Below are 23,987 nucleotides of genomic sequence, written 5' to 3' on the forward strand. Positions count from 1 at the left end.
TGACCAGTCCCCAACTTTCTTCTGCTTTTGTGCTGACAATGTGCAAAAGTCTCCTCACAAATAAGTCATATTCAAAAAAAGTAATCATCTGAGAACACACACACTCCAGACTAAATTAGAGCTGATGTTGCAGCAGGCCATGTAGAAAGCAAGGTTAATGAGCTAGAAGTTAGATGAATGCAATATTAATAAGACAGAAACATAAGAGACGGACTACTACAATGCCACAACACAAAGGAGACATACAGTGCTTTGCCGGAGAGGAAAATATACTCTGTCATATTCAAATCTTTGTGAAAAGTTTTCCTTATGGTCTTTCTGCCTTTGACGATCAATCTTTACTGTCCATTAGTAAAATCTACAAACCAACAAAAGGGGGACAACAATAGTTGTAAATTAACAATAAAATGATCTGACCGAGACGTGTCTATTTATCAAAAAGTACCCATATGTATTATCCACATGGTTTTACATCCCAATCATAAGAGTAATCACATTTACATATATGGTACTATAATATAACTCTGTGGTTGTATTTGGTAATCAACATCCATATATTCAACTGCAGCAACCCAGTCTCCTCAGTCCCTTTGGGAAATATTTATCCTTGGTGCTTGCAGCAACAGAGCATGAAGATATGATGAGTAGTCTTCCCAGGTAGGACGGCTACCTCCGGAGTACTTTTAGGGCCGTTTCGACCTTAGTTGGTCTTCATCAGAAATCTTCATGGTTCATTGTCAGACTACCATTACAAATATAACAAGATTCTGGGCATACAAAGTAACAAAAATTAGTACAACCATTAACAAAAGTAATAATTAGCATGATAGTACATAATAGCAGAATGACCAAAATTAGCTTACCCACGTCTCCAAACTGTTAAGCTTGACTGATAAGCAGCCAAATTAGCAAAATGCTCAGTGAGTTTACACAGAAAGTGTGTGTGGAAATATACTAAGCCTCTACAATAGGCTTCAGGTGCTGAATCAAGACATATGGTTTCTTAAAGGTATATACAAGGATACTGTAGTCCTACAAGTCCCACAAAATAAGCCTGAAAAAGTGGCTGAATGTACACAAACATGGTGTTGTTAATATCTAGCCAATGGCATATGTAGAAAATAACAATATGTATTTGGTCAATTGTCCATACATTTTCACATCAATAACAATATCCCACATGCATTTTAGATTATATTCTGGTCCTCCAAAACTCTATGTCTCAACTGGCATTGATTGATTACACCTTTACCCTTGTACATATTTCAATTATAACTACCTTACAAGAATGAACTTAAATCTAAGCGGTCATTTAAACCCTTGGGTGTGTTCCAAAAAGACTCTCTTTGTAGGAGTTTGGTTTGTCTATTGCCACTATAAAATATACCAAATTTCACTTGCTCTATTACAAAAAATTTTAAGGACTCTGGGGAATGATGTAATTGTGAAAAATGTGTAACTAATGTAGTGTCCAGACTTTTGTTCCGAATGGTACTTTTATGCTCGGAAATTCTAGTTTTTAATGGTCTGGTAGTTTGACCTACATATATTTTCTGACATGGGCAAACAATCACATAGATGACATTCACAGAATTACAATTAGTAAAGGATTTCAATTCAAAGCATTCTTTAGTTCTAGGATGGGTAAAGGATTTTATGTTCAAAGATGAACTACAACAACTACAATGACCACATTTATAATGTCCTCTAACATGAACTATCTCTTGAGTGTGTACTTGGAAATCTGTATGTACTAAGGAGTCTTTGAGATTTCTAGTTCTCCTGAAAGCTATAATGGGCGCCTGAGAACAGCCTGGAATGTTCTGTACAATATGCCAGTGTTTTCGTATGATATATTTAATCCGCTGTGCAGCATGATTAAAGGTAAAGGAGCCTATAATCCTGTTGTTCGTACTTCTGCTTGAAGGAAGGAATAACGTGGAGTGATCCTTCAAGGTAGCTCTAATCCTAGCATCTTTTACTATGTGTGAAGGAAAAGCTCTATCTTTTAGTTCTAACTGGTATTGGTCAGCTGCCATTTCATAGTGGACATTTGATGATGAATTCCTTTTCAATCTCAGGAATTGGGAGTATGGTAAGTTTTTTTTTCAATTGATGAGGGTGACAACTAGTGAAATGTAGCATCGAATTACGGTCCGTTTTCTTATGGAAATTACAAAATCCAATCTTGTGATTTTGAATATAGACCTCTACGTCCAAAAAAGAAATACATTGAATGTCAAACTTGCAAGAGAATTTAATGTGCTGACTCACTGAATTAATCCAAGTAAAGAAAGATTCTACCTTTGATTTGTCTGAAAATACAATGAAAATGTCATCAATATACCTTCCATAATATTGAAAACACTCATAAAAAGGATTATTGTCAGGATTGTCAGTAATGCATATTGATTCCAAATTGGCCATATACAGGTTGGCAATGCTCGGAGCTGCTGGGCTACCCATAGCTACCCCTTTAACTTGCAGAAAAAATTGTCTGTTAAATCTAAAGTAGTTTTTTTCTAGGATGACATCCACAATATCTAACAAAAAATATATAGGAGGTTTTTTTGACATATTGGAGTGTAAAAATTGTTCTATTATGTTTCTAACTTCCCCATGGGGAATCGAGGTATATAAAGAATTCACATCCAAAGTGACCAGACAATGAAGAGGATTGACCTCTGTGTTCTCTAAATTCTGTATGAAATGACGGGTATCTTTGATATATGAGGGTACTTTAACTACCATAGGGGCCAAAAAAAGAGTCCAAATATTGTGCTAGGGGTTCCAAAAGGGATCCTGACCCAGAAATGATGGGTCTACCTGGTGGAGGGAAACCTTCCTTATGAATTTTAGGTAACACGTAAAAAATGGGAATACGAGGATGTTCTTGTATTAGGAATGAAGCTACAGAGGAGTCTATGTATCCCAGAATTTCTGCTTCTTGTACCAAAGTCCTAATCACAAACTTAATAGAGTTAGTAGGGTCTTTATCTAAAGCTTGATAACTACTATTGTCAGAGAGTTGTCGGAGTACCTCTTGTAAATAATCCTTTCTATCTAGGAGTACTATAGCTCCTCCTTTGTCAGCTGGTTTAATTATAATCTCCTGCTTGGAAGCTAAATTTTGTAAGGTGCGATGTTCCTGATAATTCAAGTTGTGCCATGGTTTCCTTAAAGAGACCTCTAATTTCTCAACATCTCTTAATACCACTTCTTCAAAGGTGGCTATATTGTGATTTACTCCAGGAGGAATAAATTTGGAGGGACGTTTAAAAGAATATTGCAAATTATGGGAAGATTCACCAAAAAAGGAATGTAATTTAAGTTGTCTTACTAGTTTAAAGATGTCTATCCTAGTTTGAAAGGAATTATAGTTTGGGGTAGGGACAAATGAAAGGCCTCTGTTCAATAAAGAGTGCTCCTCTTGGGACAATTTATATGAGGACAAATTTACCACTAGGTCTTTGTTCTTCTTCTTGGAGTGTATTTGGGATTGCGAGGAAAATATACTCTGTCATATTCAAATCTTTGTGAAAAGTTTTCCTTATGGTCTTTCTGCCTTTGACGATCAATCTTTACTGTCCATTAGTAAAATCTGTCAGGCAGTCGCAGAACCAGAAGACAAACATTAAAAAAAAAAAGAAGAAGAATAGGATGAAGGTATTTCATCATAAACCAGGATTCAGACCTTTGGGTTTGCAAGTTTCTAACAAGTACTTTGTTTCCTCTTTTTGACAGGAAGAATATATATTTTTGCAGACATGTATGATAAATATGCCCTAAATCAACCCATATTTAAATAGTATTTGAACAATAGAATATTCAACTATGGCCAGGATTCTTCTTGTTGTTAATTGCCCTTGAGTTGACTTTTGACTCATGGTGACCCTTTTGACTCATGGTGACCCTGTGAATGAGACCTTTCCAAGATTCCCTGTCCCTAACCTCTCTGCCCTGTAGGCCCAGGCCCATGTTCTCCTGTATCAAGTCTAACCATCTAGCATGTGGTCTTCCACTCTTTCTACTGCCATCCACCTTTCCTAGCACCACTGTCTTTATTAATGCTTCATTTTTCCTCATTATGTGGCCAAAATGCAACAATACAAAGTACAACAGCCTCAATTTAATCTTTTTGGTTTCCAGGAAAAGTTCAGGCTTGATCTGTTCTAGCAGCCATTTGTTTGTCTCCTTAGCCATGGTATCCTTGGCCTTCTTCACCACTATCACCACTATCAACTTTTTTTCACTGTCCAGCTCTCTATAAACTATTATGGGGAATAAAATGGCTTGGACTATCCTCACTTTAGTGTCCAGAGTTATCTGTTTACACTTTATGATCCTGTTCATTTCTTTCATAGCTGCCCTTCCAAGTCTTCTGATTTCTTGTCTGAAGTCTCCGTTCCGAACAATATTTGAATCAAGATGCAGGAACTCAATAGTCTTGTTATTTAGGGTTATCTTGTAGATCTTCTGTGGTAATTACTTTTGTTTTGTTTTTTAATGTTCAGAATTAACTCAACCTTAGCACTTTCCTCCTTGACCTCCTTCAGTAATTGTTCCAGGTCTTTTGTTTGTTTCTGGTAGTAGTACTATGTTATCTGCATATCTTAAGTTGTTAATGCTCCTTTCTCCTGTCTCTGCATAAAATAGTTACTGCATACATGTTGAATAATAGAATGATAGCATGTAGTATGCAGACTTGCCTGACCCTTTTGCCAACTGGGAAACTTTTTGTTTCTCTGTACAGTCTGCCCTTTCTTTATGCGGGGGATCCATTCTGGACTCCCCTGCGTAAAGCTAATTCTGCCTATGCTCGAGCCCCATTTAAATGAATGGGGCTTGTGCACGCAGTGGCGTGCGCGCGCCACAGGCATACACCCCATTATTCCCTATGGGACGCACCGCCCCTTCTCCCAGCGTGTCTTTCAGCTATGACGCGGGGCGCGCTATATTCTGTTCTGATGGCAGCCTCTTATCCTGAGTAGAGATTACACTTCAGGACAATCAGATGTTGTAGCACTCCCATTCTTTTATGCACAAGCCATAGCTTTTCGTGATCTTTACACTCAAAGGCTTTGCTGTAGTCAATAAAGCCATGCATATTTTTTTTCTGAAATTCCCTTGTGTGCTCCATTATCCAGGATAAGGAACAGTATCTTTCCAGATGTTTCTGGACTGCAGCTCCCATCAATCTTCACCATTTGCTATACTGGCTAGGACTGAAGGAAGTTAAAGTCAAAAAATATCTGGAGGATCACAATTGAACATACCTGAATTAAGGAAAGCCATCTATGGAATGAGTAATAAGATCCCAACAATCCATTTCACAGTTGGGACTAAGATAACTTAAAATGAGCATCTCCTGCCACATCATTCTGCCAGCACTCCTACATCATCAGCTGGCCTCTTCTGTCTGTTTTCCTACTCCTACATTATCAGCTGGACCCTTTCCTCCTGTTGGATATGAAATGGTTAACAAGAAAAGGGGCGTTTTCTGCTCATCCATGGAACATTCTTCCCAGGGGTGACCATTGGTACTGCAGGGAAAACATGTGCTCATAGGCTTTTAAAAGTGTTTTTGGACATATTTTAACCTTGTAGGTTGCCCCATTTTAAGTGCTTATCTTTAAGTGCTTTGTCTATCTGGGTAGCTTTACTGTTTTCTGATACCTTGATTTTGTAAATTGCTCTGAACCAAGTGTGAAGTTGGGTAGTATATTCTAAATAAAGATAATCTGCTTCAGAGCACATTATCCACTACCTACATTTTTATAACTCAGTTGTGAGCATAAAACGAATAATATGGGAATAGGAATGAATAAATAAATATATGAAATAAATATTTTAGGTACGCTGATGACATATATATATATATAAATACACACACACACACACACACACACACACTGTATTTTCTGGCGTATAAGACTACTTTTTAACCCAGGAAAATCTTCTCAAAAGTCGGGGGTCGTCTTATACGCTGGGTGTTGTCTTATAGGATGAGTGCTGAAACCTCCAAGCTGGACTGGAGAATCTGCGGTCGCCGCATATGGTGGGGGGGGAGCTCAAAAACGGCTGCGGCCGCATCCCCTCTGTATGTGGTGACCATATGAAAGCAGCAATGGCAGCACTATACAAGTATGGTAGAAAAAAATCTTGGAGACAGGGAGCACTGGGCAGGCAGGGAGAGCTGACCAGTCCAAGCAGGCTTTGTATACAACAGGTTTTACTGCTAAGTACCCGCATGTCATAAGCATTTGAATTAAAATTACCATATTGAAATCAAATCTGATGTTTGTTTTTTTAATTTTTATTTGGTTTGCGTTGGAAGAGGGGTAGTCTTATACGGCGAGTATACCCCAAACTCTATTTTTTAACTGGAAAAGTTGGAGTCATCTTATACGCCCAGTCGTCTTATATGCCAGAAAATACGGTATATATTGAAAAACACTGTAAAAATGTGTACTGCAGCTGCACTTACAAAGTCATGGGCAACCATTTATTACCATTTAGAGCCATAGTTATGCTAATATTTTTAAAGAGTGTAAATCAGTTCAATATAAAATGGACATGAATGCAAACGTACTGTGAGCTTCACAGTGCTACTCAGAGAATGACTTCAGTAACAGTCTTCCACCAAACACACGATAGGCTACAGCTATAAAGGCGAGCCTGAATGCTGTTAAAACACACCACAAAGCATTGGCCTAATAGAGAAACACAAATTGAGGTGCCAACTTCTATCAAGCTTTAATGCAGGAGAAATTGTACTGCAGCTCTCCTATTCATGAGAGGATGTTCTTGAACAGACAACTTAAAGCACAACTGCCCTTTCACAGAATGTGAGCACATCATGCTCTGCTTTTGTGTTTCTCTTGCTGCTAACAACAGATTAGCAATTTCAAAATACAACATCAGAATTGGGATATTCACACATATCGTAACTTCTAGGATTGCACATGGAAATGAATATTCTTAAGGAATCATCAACAGATAGAGTAACTTCTGTTACCTTTGCATCATACAAAACTATTTTTAAAAAACAAAACAAAATAAAAACCATGCAGCAGAAAGTAGCCACGGACTGCTTTAACAAGATCCAAATGATTATTCCTCTGTTATGAAAGACCGGTCCAAAAGAACACTGCATTATGGCTATGTTTGCTTCTTTTCCAATAAACCTGCTGAAGCAAAGGGTGAATATCATATCTCTTAACTCATATACCAGCAGTAGGGAGCACTGTGAGTCAGATTAAAGAAAAAGAAGAAGAGCAGAGAACCTTACTGTTATATACAGAATGATGCCTTTAGCTACTCAGTGAGCTATTTGTAAGCCCATAAAATGACACCTAAAGTCTCTTCAACTTGCTGCAAAAACACGTGAAGTACAGATTGGTCACTAAAGTAGCACTTGTATTATAAATCTACATTAAAAATAAAATGAAGATTATTTTGTTTAAGTAAACTAATTTTACAGGAATTAGTCAATATTTCAAATGATTATATTCTATCACAATGACGCCGGGACGTGCAGACGCTAAGCGTCCATCGCATCAAAATGGCGGCGCCTGTGTGTATAGGGTGCCACCATTTTGACGCCCCCGTCACATGCTAGGGGTGAGGCCAGTATGGGCGGTGTGCCCTCGGCCAACCCCTAGCATGTGACCGGGGCGCCACAAAGGCCCTTCTGAAGAGAGCATATGTCTCATTAAAATCAGACATAAACTAATAGAATAAACACATTAACTTCACTGTCTAAAATAATAATTTCTACTTTTTGTGAAATTTGTTTGAAATAATCTGATATTATTTTAACTTGCTGCAACAGGTGCCAACAGATTTATTTCATGATCTAGCCCTAAGAAAATCATTCATTCTTCAGGCCATCTATTTTATGGGCTTTTGAGTCTATAATTCAGATTATATACCAATAAGGATTTAAAATGTTAAATCCTGTAGTCAAATATGGCCCAAAAGATGAAACACAGCACTTGGAATTTTATCACTGCAGCTATGGACTTACTAATGGGACATTACATTTGTCTCCACAGCCTCAGAACCCGGTTGTAGCAATAGGAAGAAGTTATTTCTTCCTAAGGGAAATAAAAGCACAATAATCTCAAAGTATTTTATTCATCAGAAGACACAAACTCATAGAAAAAAAAAACCCCAACAACCCTAAACATAAATCCAACAACAAAAAGAACAATAATTTTAAGCCAAATTGAAGTCATTTCTCTAGTGTGTAATGTGTCATTTTAAAAAATTCAGTGTTTGTGAAGAAAAATGCCACCAGTCACTACTCAAAATATATCCCTGATTGTGATGCTAAAAACTAGCTACCTCTAGCTGATAGATAAAGGATCAATATCTTTACATCACTGAATGATAAATTACTCACTAAAAATTTATTGGTGGCTACATTAACATATGCTACAACTTACAACAATGTGAGCTGGAAATAATTTGCCAAAAGAGAACATTTAGGGCTATCTTTTAGCCCAGATATACCTTTCCCCTAACAACTATTTTGCTGCATATTTTGATGTGAGAAGGAATGAACATTTATCTCAACATAAGTTATGTTCATGTCCTCATAAGCACCTCAGCTAATTATTCCAGAGGAGAATAATTTTTTAAAGGTGTGATACTTTCATGGACTTCCTTATTTAAGATAACCACAAAGAAATAGGGAACTAGCAAGGGACAATGGCTCAGCAACTGAGACAATAGACTGTCAACTTTCCACTTCCTTTCTCATATTTGTACAACAGAAAACTGGCCAGCACCTTCAGACAGGTATCTTCTGTGGGCAGATCATGCTTGTATCTATTACCGTATATGTTTTGTGTAATGACCAGTTGGATATATCAAACTCAGTGATTCAGTTAATGTGAAGCAGAAGTTGGAAAAGTATGGCCCATGGACTGCATGCAGCCCCCAGAGCCATTTTTCTGTCCCCCAGGACCACTGATTATCATCATCATCATCATCATCATCATCATCATCATCATCATCATCATCTAAACAGTTTCTAAGGAGCATGGAGGAATTTTCAACATGGTGGAGAGGGAAGAGATTTTAGGTTGAGAACAGTCCTTAGGAAAAAAAAAACAGGAAGTGAACAGGATGTGATCCCCCAGATGTGGGGGCATTTTGCGGCAAAAAACCATGAAACTGCCCTCCAATGTATCCTGGGGACTAATGCAGCTTCCCCATCCTCAACAATTGCCCACCCCTAAAATAAAGCAAGACACCTTCATTAGGAGAATGTTCCTAATGTTGACAACTGCTGGCAATTAAAATACTCTGCTGGAGGAAGTTGTAGGCTGTCTTTCACTTGAGTTATTGAGAGACCAGATGGACATCAGTCAAGGATGCAGAGCTTGTATTGGACAGTGGATTAATTTAGATCACCTCCAAAGTTCCTTTCAACTCTACAACTGTATAAATATATGCTGTTCAATATAACATAATACAGTGTGCCCGCACCATACGTGGGCGCGCCATACACGGCCTTGAGCATACGCGCTCAAGCCGCGGGGCGTGCACAGGGCGGCGCATCCCATTCAATTGAATGGGCGCGCGCACCCGTTGTGCCCCGCGCACACCCGCGCCGCCGCGCACGAGCCCCATTGTTTCCAATGGGGCTCGAGCATAGGCGGAATTCGCCTTACGCGGAGGGATCCAGAACGGATCCCCCGCGTAAGGCGAGGACAGACTGTATACACAATAATGAGATAAAATGAGAGGTACTTTTAATTTGTCACCAGTTTGAAATTCCATCAGTAATGGTTCTCTGATCTAAACTTGCAGAAAATGATTCCAAATTATCTGTATCACACTACTTCCACTTTTCCTTTGCTACTCATTACGACTACAAATATCTGCAAGATGTACACATCCAGATTGTAAATCTGCACTATATATTTAAACTATAATTAGTAACTTAAGGTGGAAAAGTATACCACCTACACCTACCCTGACAAAACTAGAAAACATAAAAAGATAGCATTGGAGAAGATGCTAAGGGCCATCTAATCCAACCCCCGCCAGTACAGGAATCCATCACTAAAGCAGTCTTGAAAGATGGTCATTTAGCCTCTGTTTTAAAACTTCCAAATAAAGAGAACCCACTGTATTCCAAAACAGTCTATTCCAATGTTGAACATTTATTACTATAAGGATTTTTTACCTAATGTTTAATCAGAATCTCCTTTTTTGTAATTATGACAAGATATAAGGTGTTGACATTGTCTTGAAACAGGACCTTCAATAGACAACTTTCAGCACATTATTTCCTGCATGACTAGTGCTCGAGACCAATTCAGGGTGTCTAGGATTTTTGTACCTGGCTGTCAGATGGGACACTGGAATAACTTGTACTCTTTTTAACTGGTTAAACTGAGTTGCTAAGCATTATTTTATCACTCGGTTGCACACCTATTAAACAATGGTTTTCAGGGTTTTTTACCCACCCCCACCCCCACTGATTGCTCTGTATTTGCCTTAAGGTAAGTAATAATAAATAATAAAATATAAAATAAAACTTTCATTTGTATCTCGCTTTTTGTAAAAACAATCAAAGTGGCGAACAGCATATAAAATCATACAGTGATATACACAATATCCCACCTTAAAAACTTATTAAACAAATTGAGATTAAAATTACATAAATAACATTAAAATCTAATAATTGTGGGCAGAGTCATGGCACAGACCAAAAGTGTCCATGGTGTATAGGAGTGATCGTTATGTGGACAAGGACTTTATTCTGGAAAGGCCTTCATTCCCATAGGATGAAGACATTTTTCCTGTAACTAAAAGATTCTTGAGATTACTATACAAAATACAGAAGAATTAGAGGAAAAGAATGAAATTAAGCCCAATATCTAAAAGAAAATCTTGTGGTGCACTAAGAACAGCTAGTATTTTTAAAACTTAGTGACTAATAATTTATACATTTAGTCTTACTTCTGTTTGAAGCAAAGGCTGGCTTGTGCAGAGGACAAGGATACGAGACTTGAATGATTTACTAACCTTTTTCATTGTGTGGATTTCTTTTTTCTAAAAAAGAGAAAGAGAAAATGAAGTGAAGATCAAAAACAACATAGGTTTTCCTTCATACATTCAGTTGTAACGAGTGTAATTTAATATATACGTGGTATTAAAAAAATCCTTATGGCTTAAGTATACATATGTTAGAGAATTTGTAAGATGCCAAGCTCATGGTTTCAACCTTTCTCTTTACATTAAAGTTCATTTTTAAAAGATCAACATTTTTCCTGTTGAAATGGTCTGGCTAAAATTCCAGGATGCTACATTAATGTATTCAAGCCTCAGAGGCAAAATGCCAGTCAAGGAACTTTTTAATATAGTAATCTGAAAGTGGAAGAGAACAACAGGCATCCAGAAAGGCAAATCATATTTGCACTTCATATTTTTGTTTAAATAACAACAACACCCTTACAGTGCATTAAGTAATGACATATCTGATTAATTTAGTACTTAGACACTTAAAATACACAAGGTGGGGCATGTTTTAAAGTTTTAAAACTGAAGTACTGTACTTTGTAATATCAGAATCCATTACTAAACAGAATATCCTAATGACAGGACAATTTGATAGTATTTTTATGCTAAAATGAACAAGATAAGAGGCTAGAGCACAACTACATCTGCTAAGTGGGCTTTAGTTCACGGGATTATGCCACAATAAGTGTTAGAGACATAGTCAGGTTAGTGTGGAATATTTTATTTTTTATTTATTTCAAGGATTTATATCTCACCTTTCTCTCACAATGGGTTTCAAGGCAGATTACAATAATTTAAATATCAGTAAGCAAAGGGATGCTGTACCACTTTGAGACTAAGTAGATTAGCGCACTACACTCCTATAGTGCTGCAATTCAACTTCTACTGCTTTGGCTGCCTCCTGTTGCATTCTGGGGTTTTGTAGTTCCAGGCTCTGGGACTTCCTCCCTAGAGAAGTCAGGCTGACTCAATCCCTGCATTTCTTTGGTGGGAGACAAAAACATTTTTATGCTGCCAGGCTTTCTCACACTGACATGGGTGCTGTATAAGTTTAAAAATTTTAATATGTAATATTTTTCACATTTTAAGATTGTGTAATTGTTTTTTAAGCTTTGCATTTTTAATGTTTCGGACTGTTTTAAATTTTATTAACTATCTTGAGGAGATAGAATATTGGGAAGAAGGTGGGATATAAATTAATAATAATAATAGTTCAGTGAGGCCTAAGAGATCTCTGGCTGAGAATTCTAAATGCCTTTCCCTAAACTGCAAATCTCAGAATGCAACAGGAGGCAGCCTGAGCAATCAAAGTGGAACTGAAGCACTCTAAGGGTGTAGTGAAATAATATCTTAGAGCCAGCCTATTCCTATCCCCAGCACCTAGCTGATCCAGTGCAGTGATGAGGTGGTGTTCAGATACCTACTCACTCATCACTGTGCTTATGCTACACCTTCTTTTGCTTGGTTACTTTCAAAGATGCTACAAAATAATTTGTATACCATAGTAAATTGTTGAAACTACCATTCCAATGGTTTTTGATACAAAATATCATTTATATTATCCTATACTGGAGTTATACAGCTATGGAAAAGCAGGAAACAACATACCGTGTACTAGTGATGCCTATCCTGCTAGATTTATATTTTGTTTTGAACACAGAGGCACACATACACCTGAATATAATTTCTAGGACCTCCTGTGGTTACGTGCTCCAATTTATTTTGAGCAACACAATTACCCTAATATTTAATTTGTTGTTCTTTTTTGTGTTTTCTTCTTCCTTTACAAAAAAAATCTTAAAATATATTAACTGGCTTAAAATTCTTTAAAAGGAATTGGTTTAAAACTCTTTATAACACAGCACTAGACAATCAAATTCAACTGTGAAACTAACCATAGGAGTTCTCACACCACTAAGATATGCTGCCTTGCTATTTTGGGGATAGAGGCTGGAGGCTCATAATATCTGATCTACTCCAGAATGACATCAGAAGGAAGCTTCTGAAAGTAATGAAGGTATAACAAAGGAATTTGTTCATTCAGTTGCTGCTAGTTCTAATAATTTCTTCTTTTTTTGCATACTTAAGAGCCTTTATAGTCATTCTATCTGCTCCTTAACACATGCCTCTCCTTCCTCCATTTTACATAAGCCAAGAACAAGAAGAGAGATCAAGACTAAAGGGTATACAGATGGGCAGCAAAAAGCCACCTGCCTTTGTCCCTGGTCAGCTCAGGGGCAGCCGCATGGTGCAGAACCGATATGCTCCCTAAAAAGAAGCAGCTCTAGGCATGAGCGCCATAATGACACCCCTTCCTGTGAGCACCGTTTGGGCACTCTGACACATGTGCATCATCATGGTGCACCCTGTATAAACGAGGGCGCACCATGATGGTACACAGGTGACGATAGTAAGGCTGGGTGCATGTGGACGCCCAGCCCTATCTAGCCCTAATTTCTGGCCCAGGCTGGCGCAAGGCATTTGTCTGTACCGACCCTCAGCTACTTGCCTAAAGTAATCTAGAATATAAAAAACCTGCATACTACTATTCACAGATTTTATTAGTAAGTTTCATTTCACCAGTCATATGATTGTAATTCTTCACGACTGTTAACATATTTTAACTATCAGCAACTGCTACGAGTCAGGAATAATCATGTACAGCCCAGAATGCCTGAGCTAGGTAGGACAACATTCAAAATACCACTATCACAGAGGTTTGAACAATTCTGGGCAAATCTCTATTCCCTATCTGTAAAATAGAAACAACAGTGACTACTGCTGAGAGGGGAAAACAAAATGTGCTAAAAGCAGTTTGTGTGTTCAAGAATAATAATGTGTAAGAAAGTAATAAAGGGGGAAATAGATTTATCTGCACCAACATTAACACATGTAGTTCAATATTCTATGACTAGAACATCATGCCTGGGGCAGGAATATTTTCCCAGCTACCACAGTAGCTAAACACACACCGCTCAGCATTAATCAACAAAATCAAGGTCTGTCTTACTGAATTCAACATTGTGAACCAGTAATCTGAACTCTCAATGCAAGTCACTCTGACAGGAGTTGTCTAATTCAAGGACATTCCTGAGTTCTGTAAACTTCACTGAGTGAAGGCTTGATTGGTGCCTGTACACAAGGGGCTCTTGCTCTTATACATATTGGAGACTGTTTCAACAAACTTGAGCAAATAAATGAAGCACTCGAGTAAGCAGAATCTGATTTCATGCACACACACTAAGAAACAGACACCTACGCATGAATTCCAAGGAGGGTGTTGCCAAGTGATTAAGATTTACATTTTTTAAAAAAAGGCAGAGGGGGGAAACACCTCAAAACCAAATCTTTACACTGCACTTACCAGCAAAGCATTTGGAACAGAGATTCATAGTCTTGCTGGACCTGGGGCAAGGAGGGAAAAAAAGGAGAGCTTAAAAATCCTTAGTAGTTAAGAGTACCTGTATGAAAATTTAAGGACTAGAGCAAAGGCAAAAGGGAAAAGAAGATGGAAAACTGCTTTTAAAAGATAAATAGATAGCAAAGGGAAACCATGTCACACCTTCATATCTTAAGTCAATCCAGTGTATGTTTATTTGGTGTTTGATAAAATTTAAAAATAGAGAAAATCAAACCGCTTGACTGCTGTTTGAATTAGGCAGGGCAGCTATGATGACCTGAAAACGTATCTGACTTGTTCCCACCACAGCTGCTGTCAAAATTAAAATTATGTAAGCAAGAAAGAATGCAAGCTTTCATTCATAGTTTCATAGTTTACCCAAGAGAATGACTTGACTTTAATGTGCAAAGAACATGCACATAGTCTCTGCTCGAATAAGATCAGCATTAATGTAATTCAGAGCCAGAAGGGATTTACCTGATGCAATAAGAAGTGAGACAAAACGTGTTAAAATATATTTATTAAGTGGCAGGAATAAACACAAGTAAACTGATGTTTGAAGACAGAAATGAAGAGACGCATCCCCAGTTTGCAAATGCATTCAACTCAAATATCTATCAAATAAATAGATAAAAATAAAAGTTTAATTTATATCCCGCTTTTTGTTACCACAATCAAAGTGGCGTACAATGTTTAAAAAATACAATATATACAATCCCCCCCTTTAAAAAGGATTAAACAATTCTATCCATTAAAATTACAGACGATAAAATCTAAAAACAATAATAAAATAATAAAATAATAAAATAACGGTGGGCAGAGTCTTCGCTTATATATGTCTGTGGGGGAAGCGTTACGTGGACGGGTTCTATTCCGGGAAGGCCTGCTGGAAGAGATCTGTCTTGACAGCTTTCTTGAAGGTCTCTAGGTTCGTAATTTGATGGATCTCGTCCAGCAGGCCATTCCATAAAGTGGGAACGATTGTGGAAAAAGTCCTCTGGGAGGTCGCAGTCAATCTGATCTTTGTGGACTGCAACAAATTCCTCCCAGAGGATCTGAGGGTGTGGGGTGGATTATACGGAAGGAGGCGATCCCTTAAGTAGGTTGGGCCCAAGCCATGGAGGGCTTTAAAGGTAATGACCAACACCTTGTATTGTGCCCGGAAATGAATAGGCAGCCAGTGGAGTGATTTCAATATTGGTGTAATATGGTCTCTCCTAGTTGTTCCTGTAATTAATTTGGCTGCCATATTCTGTACCAGTTGAAGTTTCCAGACTAGGCACAAGGGTAGCTCCATGTAGAGCGCATTGCAAAAATCAAGTCTTGAGGTTACCAGTGCATGTGCTAGAGTTTCGAGGCCACCCAGCTCCAGGAAAGGGCGCAGCTGACGTATCAGCCGGAGCTGATAACAGGCACTCTTGACCGTTGCATTCACCATTGTATATGGTCTAAGATTCAACTTTGATAACAACTGGAACTCAAGAGAAGTTACTTTACTGTTGCTAATGGAGATGAAATTTTATTATCTGTATTTTATTGCTCTTTGTCCAGAGTCCTCACATGCCTAATAAGGGGAATGGCCTCTGCCTGCATTGAAATCCCTCAATATCACCTAAACTGACAATCATCTGAGACAGAATGTAGCAGTAGCTATCATCAACCCCTTTTTTCTCCTGTATGATTTTTAACATCTTGACTGATGAAGTAGCCAGTGAAGCTTTAAAAATTTGCATAATATATTTTATGTTTTGATGCTGGCTCAGTAAAGGTATCACTTGTTGAATTTGAGAATTTTTTTTCCATTTTGCTGCATGGCCTACATAGCCACCCCGAATAGATTATCAACTAAGGTCCAAAACACACAGCAGAAATAATCAAATTTGAGACTGCTTTAACTGCCCTGGTTCAGTGCTAGGGAATCATGAGAACTGTAGTTTATTGTGGCACCAGAGCTCTCTGACAGAGAAGGCAAAATATCTCATAAAACTACAGTTCCCAGAATTCCCTAGCATTGAGCCAGGACAGTTAAAGCATCCCCAAACTGGATTATTTCTGCGGTGTGTTTTGGACCAAAGATAGCTTATCTACCTTCACAAGAACTGCAATTAAAAGAGCAGACCAAGTCAACACCTATATTTTTTGCACAGAAGCTACTGTTTAAAGTAGCTTAAAATATGGCTGTTTCCCCAAGAAGCCATTAAAGCCCAGGACCAGAAAAGAAAAGCCAGAGCTCAAATAATTTGTATTTATGACAACAATATTTTCAATTGTATGGAGTAGGGGTTGGAAACTGTGGCAGGAGGCAGGGACCATTTTTTCCACCCTGCACCCTCCTGGCAGGCTGCAATGGAGTGTTTTGCTATGTCCAAAGTGGAGCAAAGTCACTCCCAGACACTATTTTGGTTGATTCCCCCCTCCCAAAAAAAAAAAACTGTTTTGGGTAGATTTGAAGGGTCAGGGGAGGCAAACTGCTGTGGTTTGAGCAAAGTTTTCTGCAGAAATCACCCAGAAATTGCTCCCAAATTTATTTATTTTAATTCATGAGTTTAGAGGTCACAATTAGGGGTCCCAATGGCCACATGTGGCCCACGAGCCATACTTTGCCTACCCCTAGTGTTGAGGATAGCTTTCATTTCTAAATCTTCATTATTTTCTTTTGAAAAGCAGATTAAAAGGGTACAGAAGAGCCATATAATACTGAACTATAAAGTCTAATAAAAGTAAAAAATAGTTCATACCATTTATTAACCTACAAACTTTTAATAGTAAAAGCTATGGTACCAAGAAATCCATACTTGTTAATAACTACCAAGAAGCGATGGAAACAAGAATAAGTACGTACCACAACAATCAAAATTTACATTGGAAGGTTTTCAATTTTGCAACACCATGAAAAACTATTATAATCAACTCCCTTCTGTCCTACCACCAGACTTCAGATATGGATACATGAGAAATAAAGCATATAGAAATGTTTTAAGCCACCTTCAAAGTTTACAGCACAGAATAGGACTTAAGTTGGCATGGCCCATATTTCTAACCTGAAATGAAGAGAGACTAACCCAGTATCTCTTTGTCATTGTTCTGGGGTGACAGAAGAATTCAACAGGTAATGGTAGTTAATATTTAATGTTGTAGGTCTATAGTAACTATTGTGGTGGTGGTGCTGTGCCTTCAAGTCATTTTTAACTGATGATAACTGTAAAGTAAACTTATCATGGGGTATTCAGAGGGGGTTTGCCTCTTCACAATCCTGGGGTGACAGAAATATTCTACAGGCAATGATCGTTAAGATTTGATATTGTAAGTCTACAATATCTGTTCTTGTTATTTGCTTTCAAGTTGTTTCCAACTTATGGCAACCCTAAGGTGAACGTATCATGGGGGTTTCTTGGCAAGATTTTGTTCAGAAGGTGTTTGCCTCTGCACTCGCCTAAGGAGGAAGAATCTGACTTACCCAAGGTCACCCACTGGGTTTCAATAGCTGAGCAGGGATTCAAACCCTGGCCTTCAAAGTTGTAGGTCAATGCTCAAACCATTATATATGCACTTAATTTGGTTTTAAATCATGTGACATACAGACTACTTATTGGGAACTAAAAGAAACTATATTGAGCATGATATCAACTATCACATTTGGCAATAATGGATTTAGTTCCTTTTTCCATTGACTATAGTGCATATACTATAACAAACTGTGACAGTAAACTGAGATGTCACATCTTGAAAAATAAAAATTCTGGACAGCACTGGGGAAGTACAAAAAAAGAGCTTAGATCGCAATATGTGGCCTATGCATTGCACTTTACCAACCATAATGATCCAACCACAGCTGGTTTTAATCTGGAACTCTTATAAGCAAACAAGATAAGTTTAAAAAGTAACCAAAGTCCCTTCTCTAATGCAAAAATACTTTCTAATCATGCTAATTACTTCTAGTTCAGAAAGAGTCTTGGAATGCAAGGACTCAGAAGAACAACAACAACAACAACAACAACACTCTTGAATCCTTCAGTGAAAAAACTAATAATAAAACAAGTGGGTTTTACTTTCCTAGTATTTTCAAATATGTCCTTGAAAGAGACAAACTACTGTACAGTCTGTTATGAAGCAGATTGTCATGTTTTATACTAAATTATTAATGAGCTGACAGTCTGGCTTAACTGTACTAACAATAACTGTACTAACAAGTTAAGATTAAAACAATTAGACAAACAATATGTCATGAAGAACATGCAGCACTTCATGTGACTACGGGGGGGGGGGGGGTACTGTCAATGTCCATTTAAGAGTCAATCCAAGAATCCACACAGAGTCTCTTTAAAAAATCTAATCACTATAAAAATAAACCAAAAAAACTAGCTAGATAGCACAAAACAGTAGTAGCCTATTTACTATAGTAACTGTTAATTCTATATAGCATATATGCCAAAAGCTGAAAAAGCAGTCCAAAAATGGGACTGACTAATATCTGGAGAAGGACAGCATTTACCCCTGATAATTCTACCTTTGTTCTGTTAGAGGCAATATTTTCCAAGCATAAGCTTTACAAAAGATTTTTTTAAAAAAAGAAGAATATTGTAGTCTAAACAGCTATCCATGTCTTTCCTTACTGTACCTCTTTGATTGTTTCTGTTCCACCCCAAAATAAGAGATAGTTATGCATTTGGAAAACCCATCTAATAATAATAATAATAAATTTTATTTATATTTCCTGCCTCTCCCTGTGGATCGAGGTGGGATTAGAACCATAAAACTGTAAATCCATACAGTAAAACAATAACACTGCTCAAAAAATACAGTTCAAAACAATAAAATCATCATCTAAAATACACAGTTGCAACCAGAAGTGGGAGTTTTCCTTGGTTCTTTATAAAATATCGGTTGGGTAGGCCCGCTGGAAGAGATCTGTCTTAAGTGCCTTCTTGAAGACAGCTAAGGTGTTGATAAAACGGATCTCTTCCGGCAAGTTCTTCCATAGCTTGGGGGCTATGGCTGTGTACGCTCTGTGGGAAGTTGTTGATAACCTGGTCTTTTAATATTCTAACAGATTCTTCCCAGATGTTCTGAGAATGCAGGGCGGATTGTGTATGGAGATGCGTTCCCTCAAGTAACTCAGGCCCAAGCCATGTAGGGCTTTAAGGGTAATGACCAACACTTTGTATTGCGCCCAGAAGCTAATTGGCAATCAGTGAAGGGATTTTAGCACCGGTATTATATGGTCTGACCTACATGTTCCAGTGACCAATCTGGCTGCCGCATTTTGAACCAATTGAAGCTTCCGAAATTGGTACAAAGGTAGCCACATGTAGAGCGCATTACAGAAATCTAAGTGAGAGATTACCAGTGCATGTACCACTGATTCAAGGTCCTTTTGGTCCAGGTAGGGACGCAGTTGGCATATCAGCTGAAGCTGGTACCAAGCACTCCTGGCCATCACATTCACTTGAGTTGACAACTGTAGAGATGAGTCCAGGGGTACTCCCAAATTGTACAAGGCAGAAAGTGACAAAGATTTGGCTACCATCCTGAATCGTGAATCATCTTGGGGATTTGCATTATATGAAGGAATGATCCAATGAGAGTAGACAGTAAAATCTAAGAATGTCTTGACATGTCTTGTAAGACCACAACTACATAAACAAACTTTTTATGTTGTACAGTATTGAAGCACCTGAAAGTAATACAACAGATATTGTCAGTAAATTAACACAGCGTCATACACAGGCACCATAAGCATCTTTCAGCTTATGATGAAAGCCGCGCTCCAGTAGTGGCAATGGCACATGCTCCCATGGTGCGCATGCCACACCACATGCACAAGCCTCATTGTTTTAAATGGGGCTTGAACATTCACAGTATTTCCTTTATGCGCGGGGGGGGGGTCTGGAACAGATCCCCCACATAAGGGAAAGACCCACTGTATCATTAAAGGTTGACCTGTGAACTTTTTGCTGTGAATGAAAATAGGATGAAATATATCTTTTTCATGTTCATTTAATTCCTTCTGTACTTAAATGTAAACTTCCTTTTAATTTATAAATGACAACATTTGGCGAGAGTTGCAGAAATGGAACCATACAGGAAACAAATAGTAAAGGAAGGTTAGTGGCCTTGGGAGAGAAAAATAAGAAATATAGGCAAACAGGTCTTGTCTCTACTGTTTTCCTTCATCCCAATTTTGTAATGAAGAGACCGTTTTATAATATTGCTTTAGTTGCCACACTTTCAACGTGCTTTTCAATAATATACATTATACATAAGAGCAGTGCTGGTCCAGACCCATCTAGTTCAGGGTACTGTTTCAACATTGGGCAGATAGTTATGGGAAACCCACAACCAAAATTTGAATGGAATGTACTCTCCTGTGTAATATTATGATAAAGGATCTACAGTATCAAGTCATTACAATTCCTGCATACTGTACAGTTATATAACTCAAATCTTATCTGCTCCAGACTGTTCCTTCTTCGGCAGCATATAAATCAGCAAGTCCAAACAAAAGATTATAGATGTTTATTTCAGAATATGCACACATATTATTTCCTAAGCAAACTCTACGCATTTATAATTACAGGTTGAGTCTCCCTTGTCCAGAATTCAAACATTCAAAATATTTTGAATTCCAAAATCAAAAATGGGCCACATGGCTGTGGCTGAGATAATGACACCTTTGCTTTCTGATGGCTTAATGTACACAAACTTAATTTCATGAACAACATTATTTAAAATACTGTGTATAAAATTATCTTCAGGCTATGTGTATAAGGTGTATATGAAACATAAATGAATTTCATGTTTACAGTGGGCCCCATCTCCAACATATCTCATTATGTTTATGCAAATATTCTAAAACGCAACAAACTCTGAAATCCCAAACACTTCTGGTCCCAAGCATTTCGATAAAGAAGACTGAACCTGCATATACACACAACACCTCACTTTATCTGGAACATATAAAAGGTGCCATGTACAGGGGGTGGGAGCCAACAGAGATGGTTCCATGCTTGCTTATGTTTAGATTCACTAGGGCATGGTGTAAATCTGGAGACTAAACTGTAAATAATTGGAATTATTAATCATAATAATGTTAAGACATACCAAACAAAATAAAATTTCCTTTTAGTGCTTTTTTAAAAAAGCATCCAGAATTATGCCAAAATTCTATTTTTTGTTAAATATTAGACAGATTTACTAAGTCTATTTTCTTCTCCAGCACTGAATTACAACTTTGAAATATTCTTATAGGAGTGTACTGTTACTATTCAACTGCATTAATTTTATGAAACAATATATTTTTAGAAACAAAAAAACTGCCAAAAATATCCAGTTATACATTGCAATGGACCTTATAGAACTTTAACTGAAATACCAGTTAAGAGCAACCATAAAACAGAACTGTCAGGAGTTGCTTAGGCATCTTGCCTGACATGAGATGCTTAGTAACTGAAGTGATGGATTATGTAGTAAATTGGCCCTCCGTATCCACAGATTCATCCACCCACAGTTTGTAAATGTATATACACACACACCAAAGAGCAAAACTTGATTTTGCAATTTTATATAACGGACACCATTTTCAAGCCATGGATGGTTGAATCCATGGTTATGGAATATTTAAATCAACAGGCAACATTACAGATAAAAATACTCAGATCAAGCCAGTGGCCGTTTCTACATTGGAGTCACCATCCTACAGGTAATGTTTGTACTGCTATTTCTCTGCTGAAGAACTGATATTAACAGCATATGCACTCATTTTGTGTACGCCTCGGGCAGGCTTTTATATATTCCTTAATTTTACTGACTTTGTACAGCGCTGTGTATAATTACAGCGCTTTAGAAAAAAAGTTTAATAATAATAATAATAATAATGATAATGTAGCGTTAAGAAACAGTTGTGATAAGCCTATACCTAAGAAAGTACCGTACTATATGCTTGGAGCTATTTGATTATATGGTGGTGAGTTAAGAGCACACTTGCGAAATTTTAAGCTATTTTTGTTCTACTGTTTTACTGTGAACAGGAACAGAAAAATAAAATATTTAAAAGGGTTTGATTTTGAACTATGGACAGCCCTCCATATCCACAGATTCTTTATCCATGGATAAAGTCTGCAAATATTCATTATATATATATTCCAAAAAGCAAACTTGGATTTTGCCATTTTATATAATGGAAACCATTTTACTATGCCACTGAACTTAATGAGACTTGAGCATCTACAGATTTTGGTATCTATTGGGGGGGGGGGGTTTGGAACTAAACCCCAGAGGATACCAAGGGGCCAACTATAGTGGCAGGATTGTATAACTGAGCTGGAAACCATGTACACTGATTTTTTGTAATCAACTAAACAAATTAATGTGGAAATAATACATCAGTTCACAATCCTAAAGACTATTGAGAAATATCACTCAGTAAGTATCAAAATAATATCAATATTACAGGTTGAGTCTTCTTTATCTGAAATCTTGGGACCAGAAGTGTTTTGAATTTCAGATTTTTTTCGATTTTGCATATACAGTACATATATGAGATTCTTGGAAATGGGACTCAACACATGAAATTCATATGTTTTTAATACACTTTATATACATAGCCTGAAGGTAATTTTATATGTAATATTTTTAAATAATTTTGTGCGTGAAACAAACACCGAACCATTAGAAAGGAAAGGCATCACTATCTCAGCCACTCATTTTGGATTTTGAAGGATTTTGGATTTTGGAATTCCAGATACTCAGCCTGTATTACTATCACAAAATGCTAACATTAAATTGGAAGCTGGAAGCTTTCCAAAGAACATGATTCAACCTAGACCAAACATCCTATATGAAACAAAAATGTTGGCCAAGAGTTCATCCGGGTTAGTAATGTGCTGTAACGAGGAAACATCTCTTTCTGGCTCAAATCTTTCTACTCTGCACTGCTTGTCTCCATGTAACAAAAACAGATTGCTTGTCTTACACTGTGAAAAGTTAACTCCAAACAAGTCTATGGAAAATATTATGCTACCCCCATTTACCTAATCTTAATTGTAAACTAAAGGCTTGAAGTAAAATATGACATTTGTCAGACAAATTATTTATACTTCAAATTATTCATATCTAATTCAGGATCAAAAGTCACAGTGCAGTCCTATCCAGATCTACCAGAAGCAAGCCCTACTGAGCTCAATGAGTCTTCATCATAGTGTGTAAAAGACAGTAGCCTTAAAACGCTTTACTATTCGATCTATTTCATGTGTTACATGTGAAGTAGACCCATGTACACAATAAATACCAGGCCACACTGCTGACCATCCTCCCAAATTAGCTCCAATCTTTGATGTCTTTGCAACAGCCAACAACGAGGAGTCGATTTTTGCTTTACATGTGAAAGGTACAGTCAGCCCTTCTTATACACGGATTTTTTATACACGGATTCAAGCATACACAGTTTGAAAATGTTCCAAAAAAGTATAAATTTACCTTGATGTTCCATTTTTTATTAGGGACACCATTTTGCTACGTCATTATACTTAATGGGACTTGAGCATACACG

General features: G+C 37.4%; 1 protein-coding gene across 1 annotated transcript in view; it reads right to left on the minus strand.

Annotated features, from left to right (window-relative positions):
* ZFAND3 (zinc finger AN1-type containing 3) overlaps window positions 1-23,987 on the minus strand; it is a 186,054-nt gene that overhangs the window by 112,085 nt on the left and 49,982 nt on the right. Inside the window, exons 2-3 of the mRNA XM_042480595.1 lie at window positions 14,405-14,445; window positions 11,047-11,073 (exon numbers count right to left, since the gene is read on the minus strand). Of these exons, the coding sequence (XP_042336529.1) occupies window positions 11,047-11,073; window positions 14,405-14,445 (68 nt within the window). The remainder of the gene's footprint in view (window positions 1-11,046; window positions 11,074-14,404; window positions 14,446-23,987) is intronic.

Source organism: Sceloporus undulatus, chromosome 1 (assembly GCF_019175285.1).
Source record: "Sceloporus undulatus isolate JIND9_A2432 ecotype Alabama chromosome 1, SceUnd_v1.1, whole genome shotgun sequence".
NCBI lineage: Eukaryota > Metazoa > Chordata > Lepidosauria > Squamata > Phrynosomatidae > Sceloporus > Sceloporus undulatus.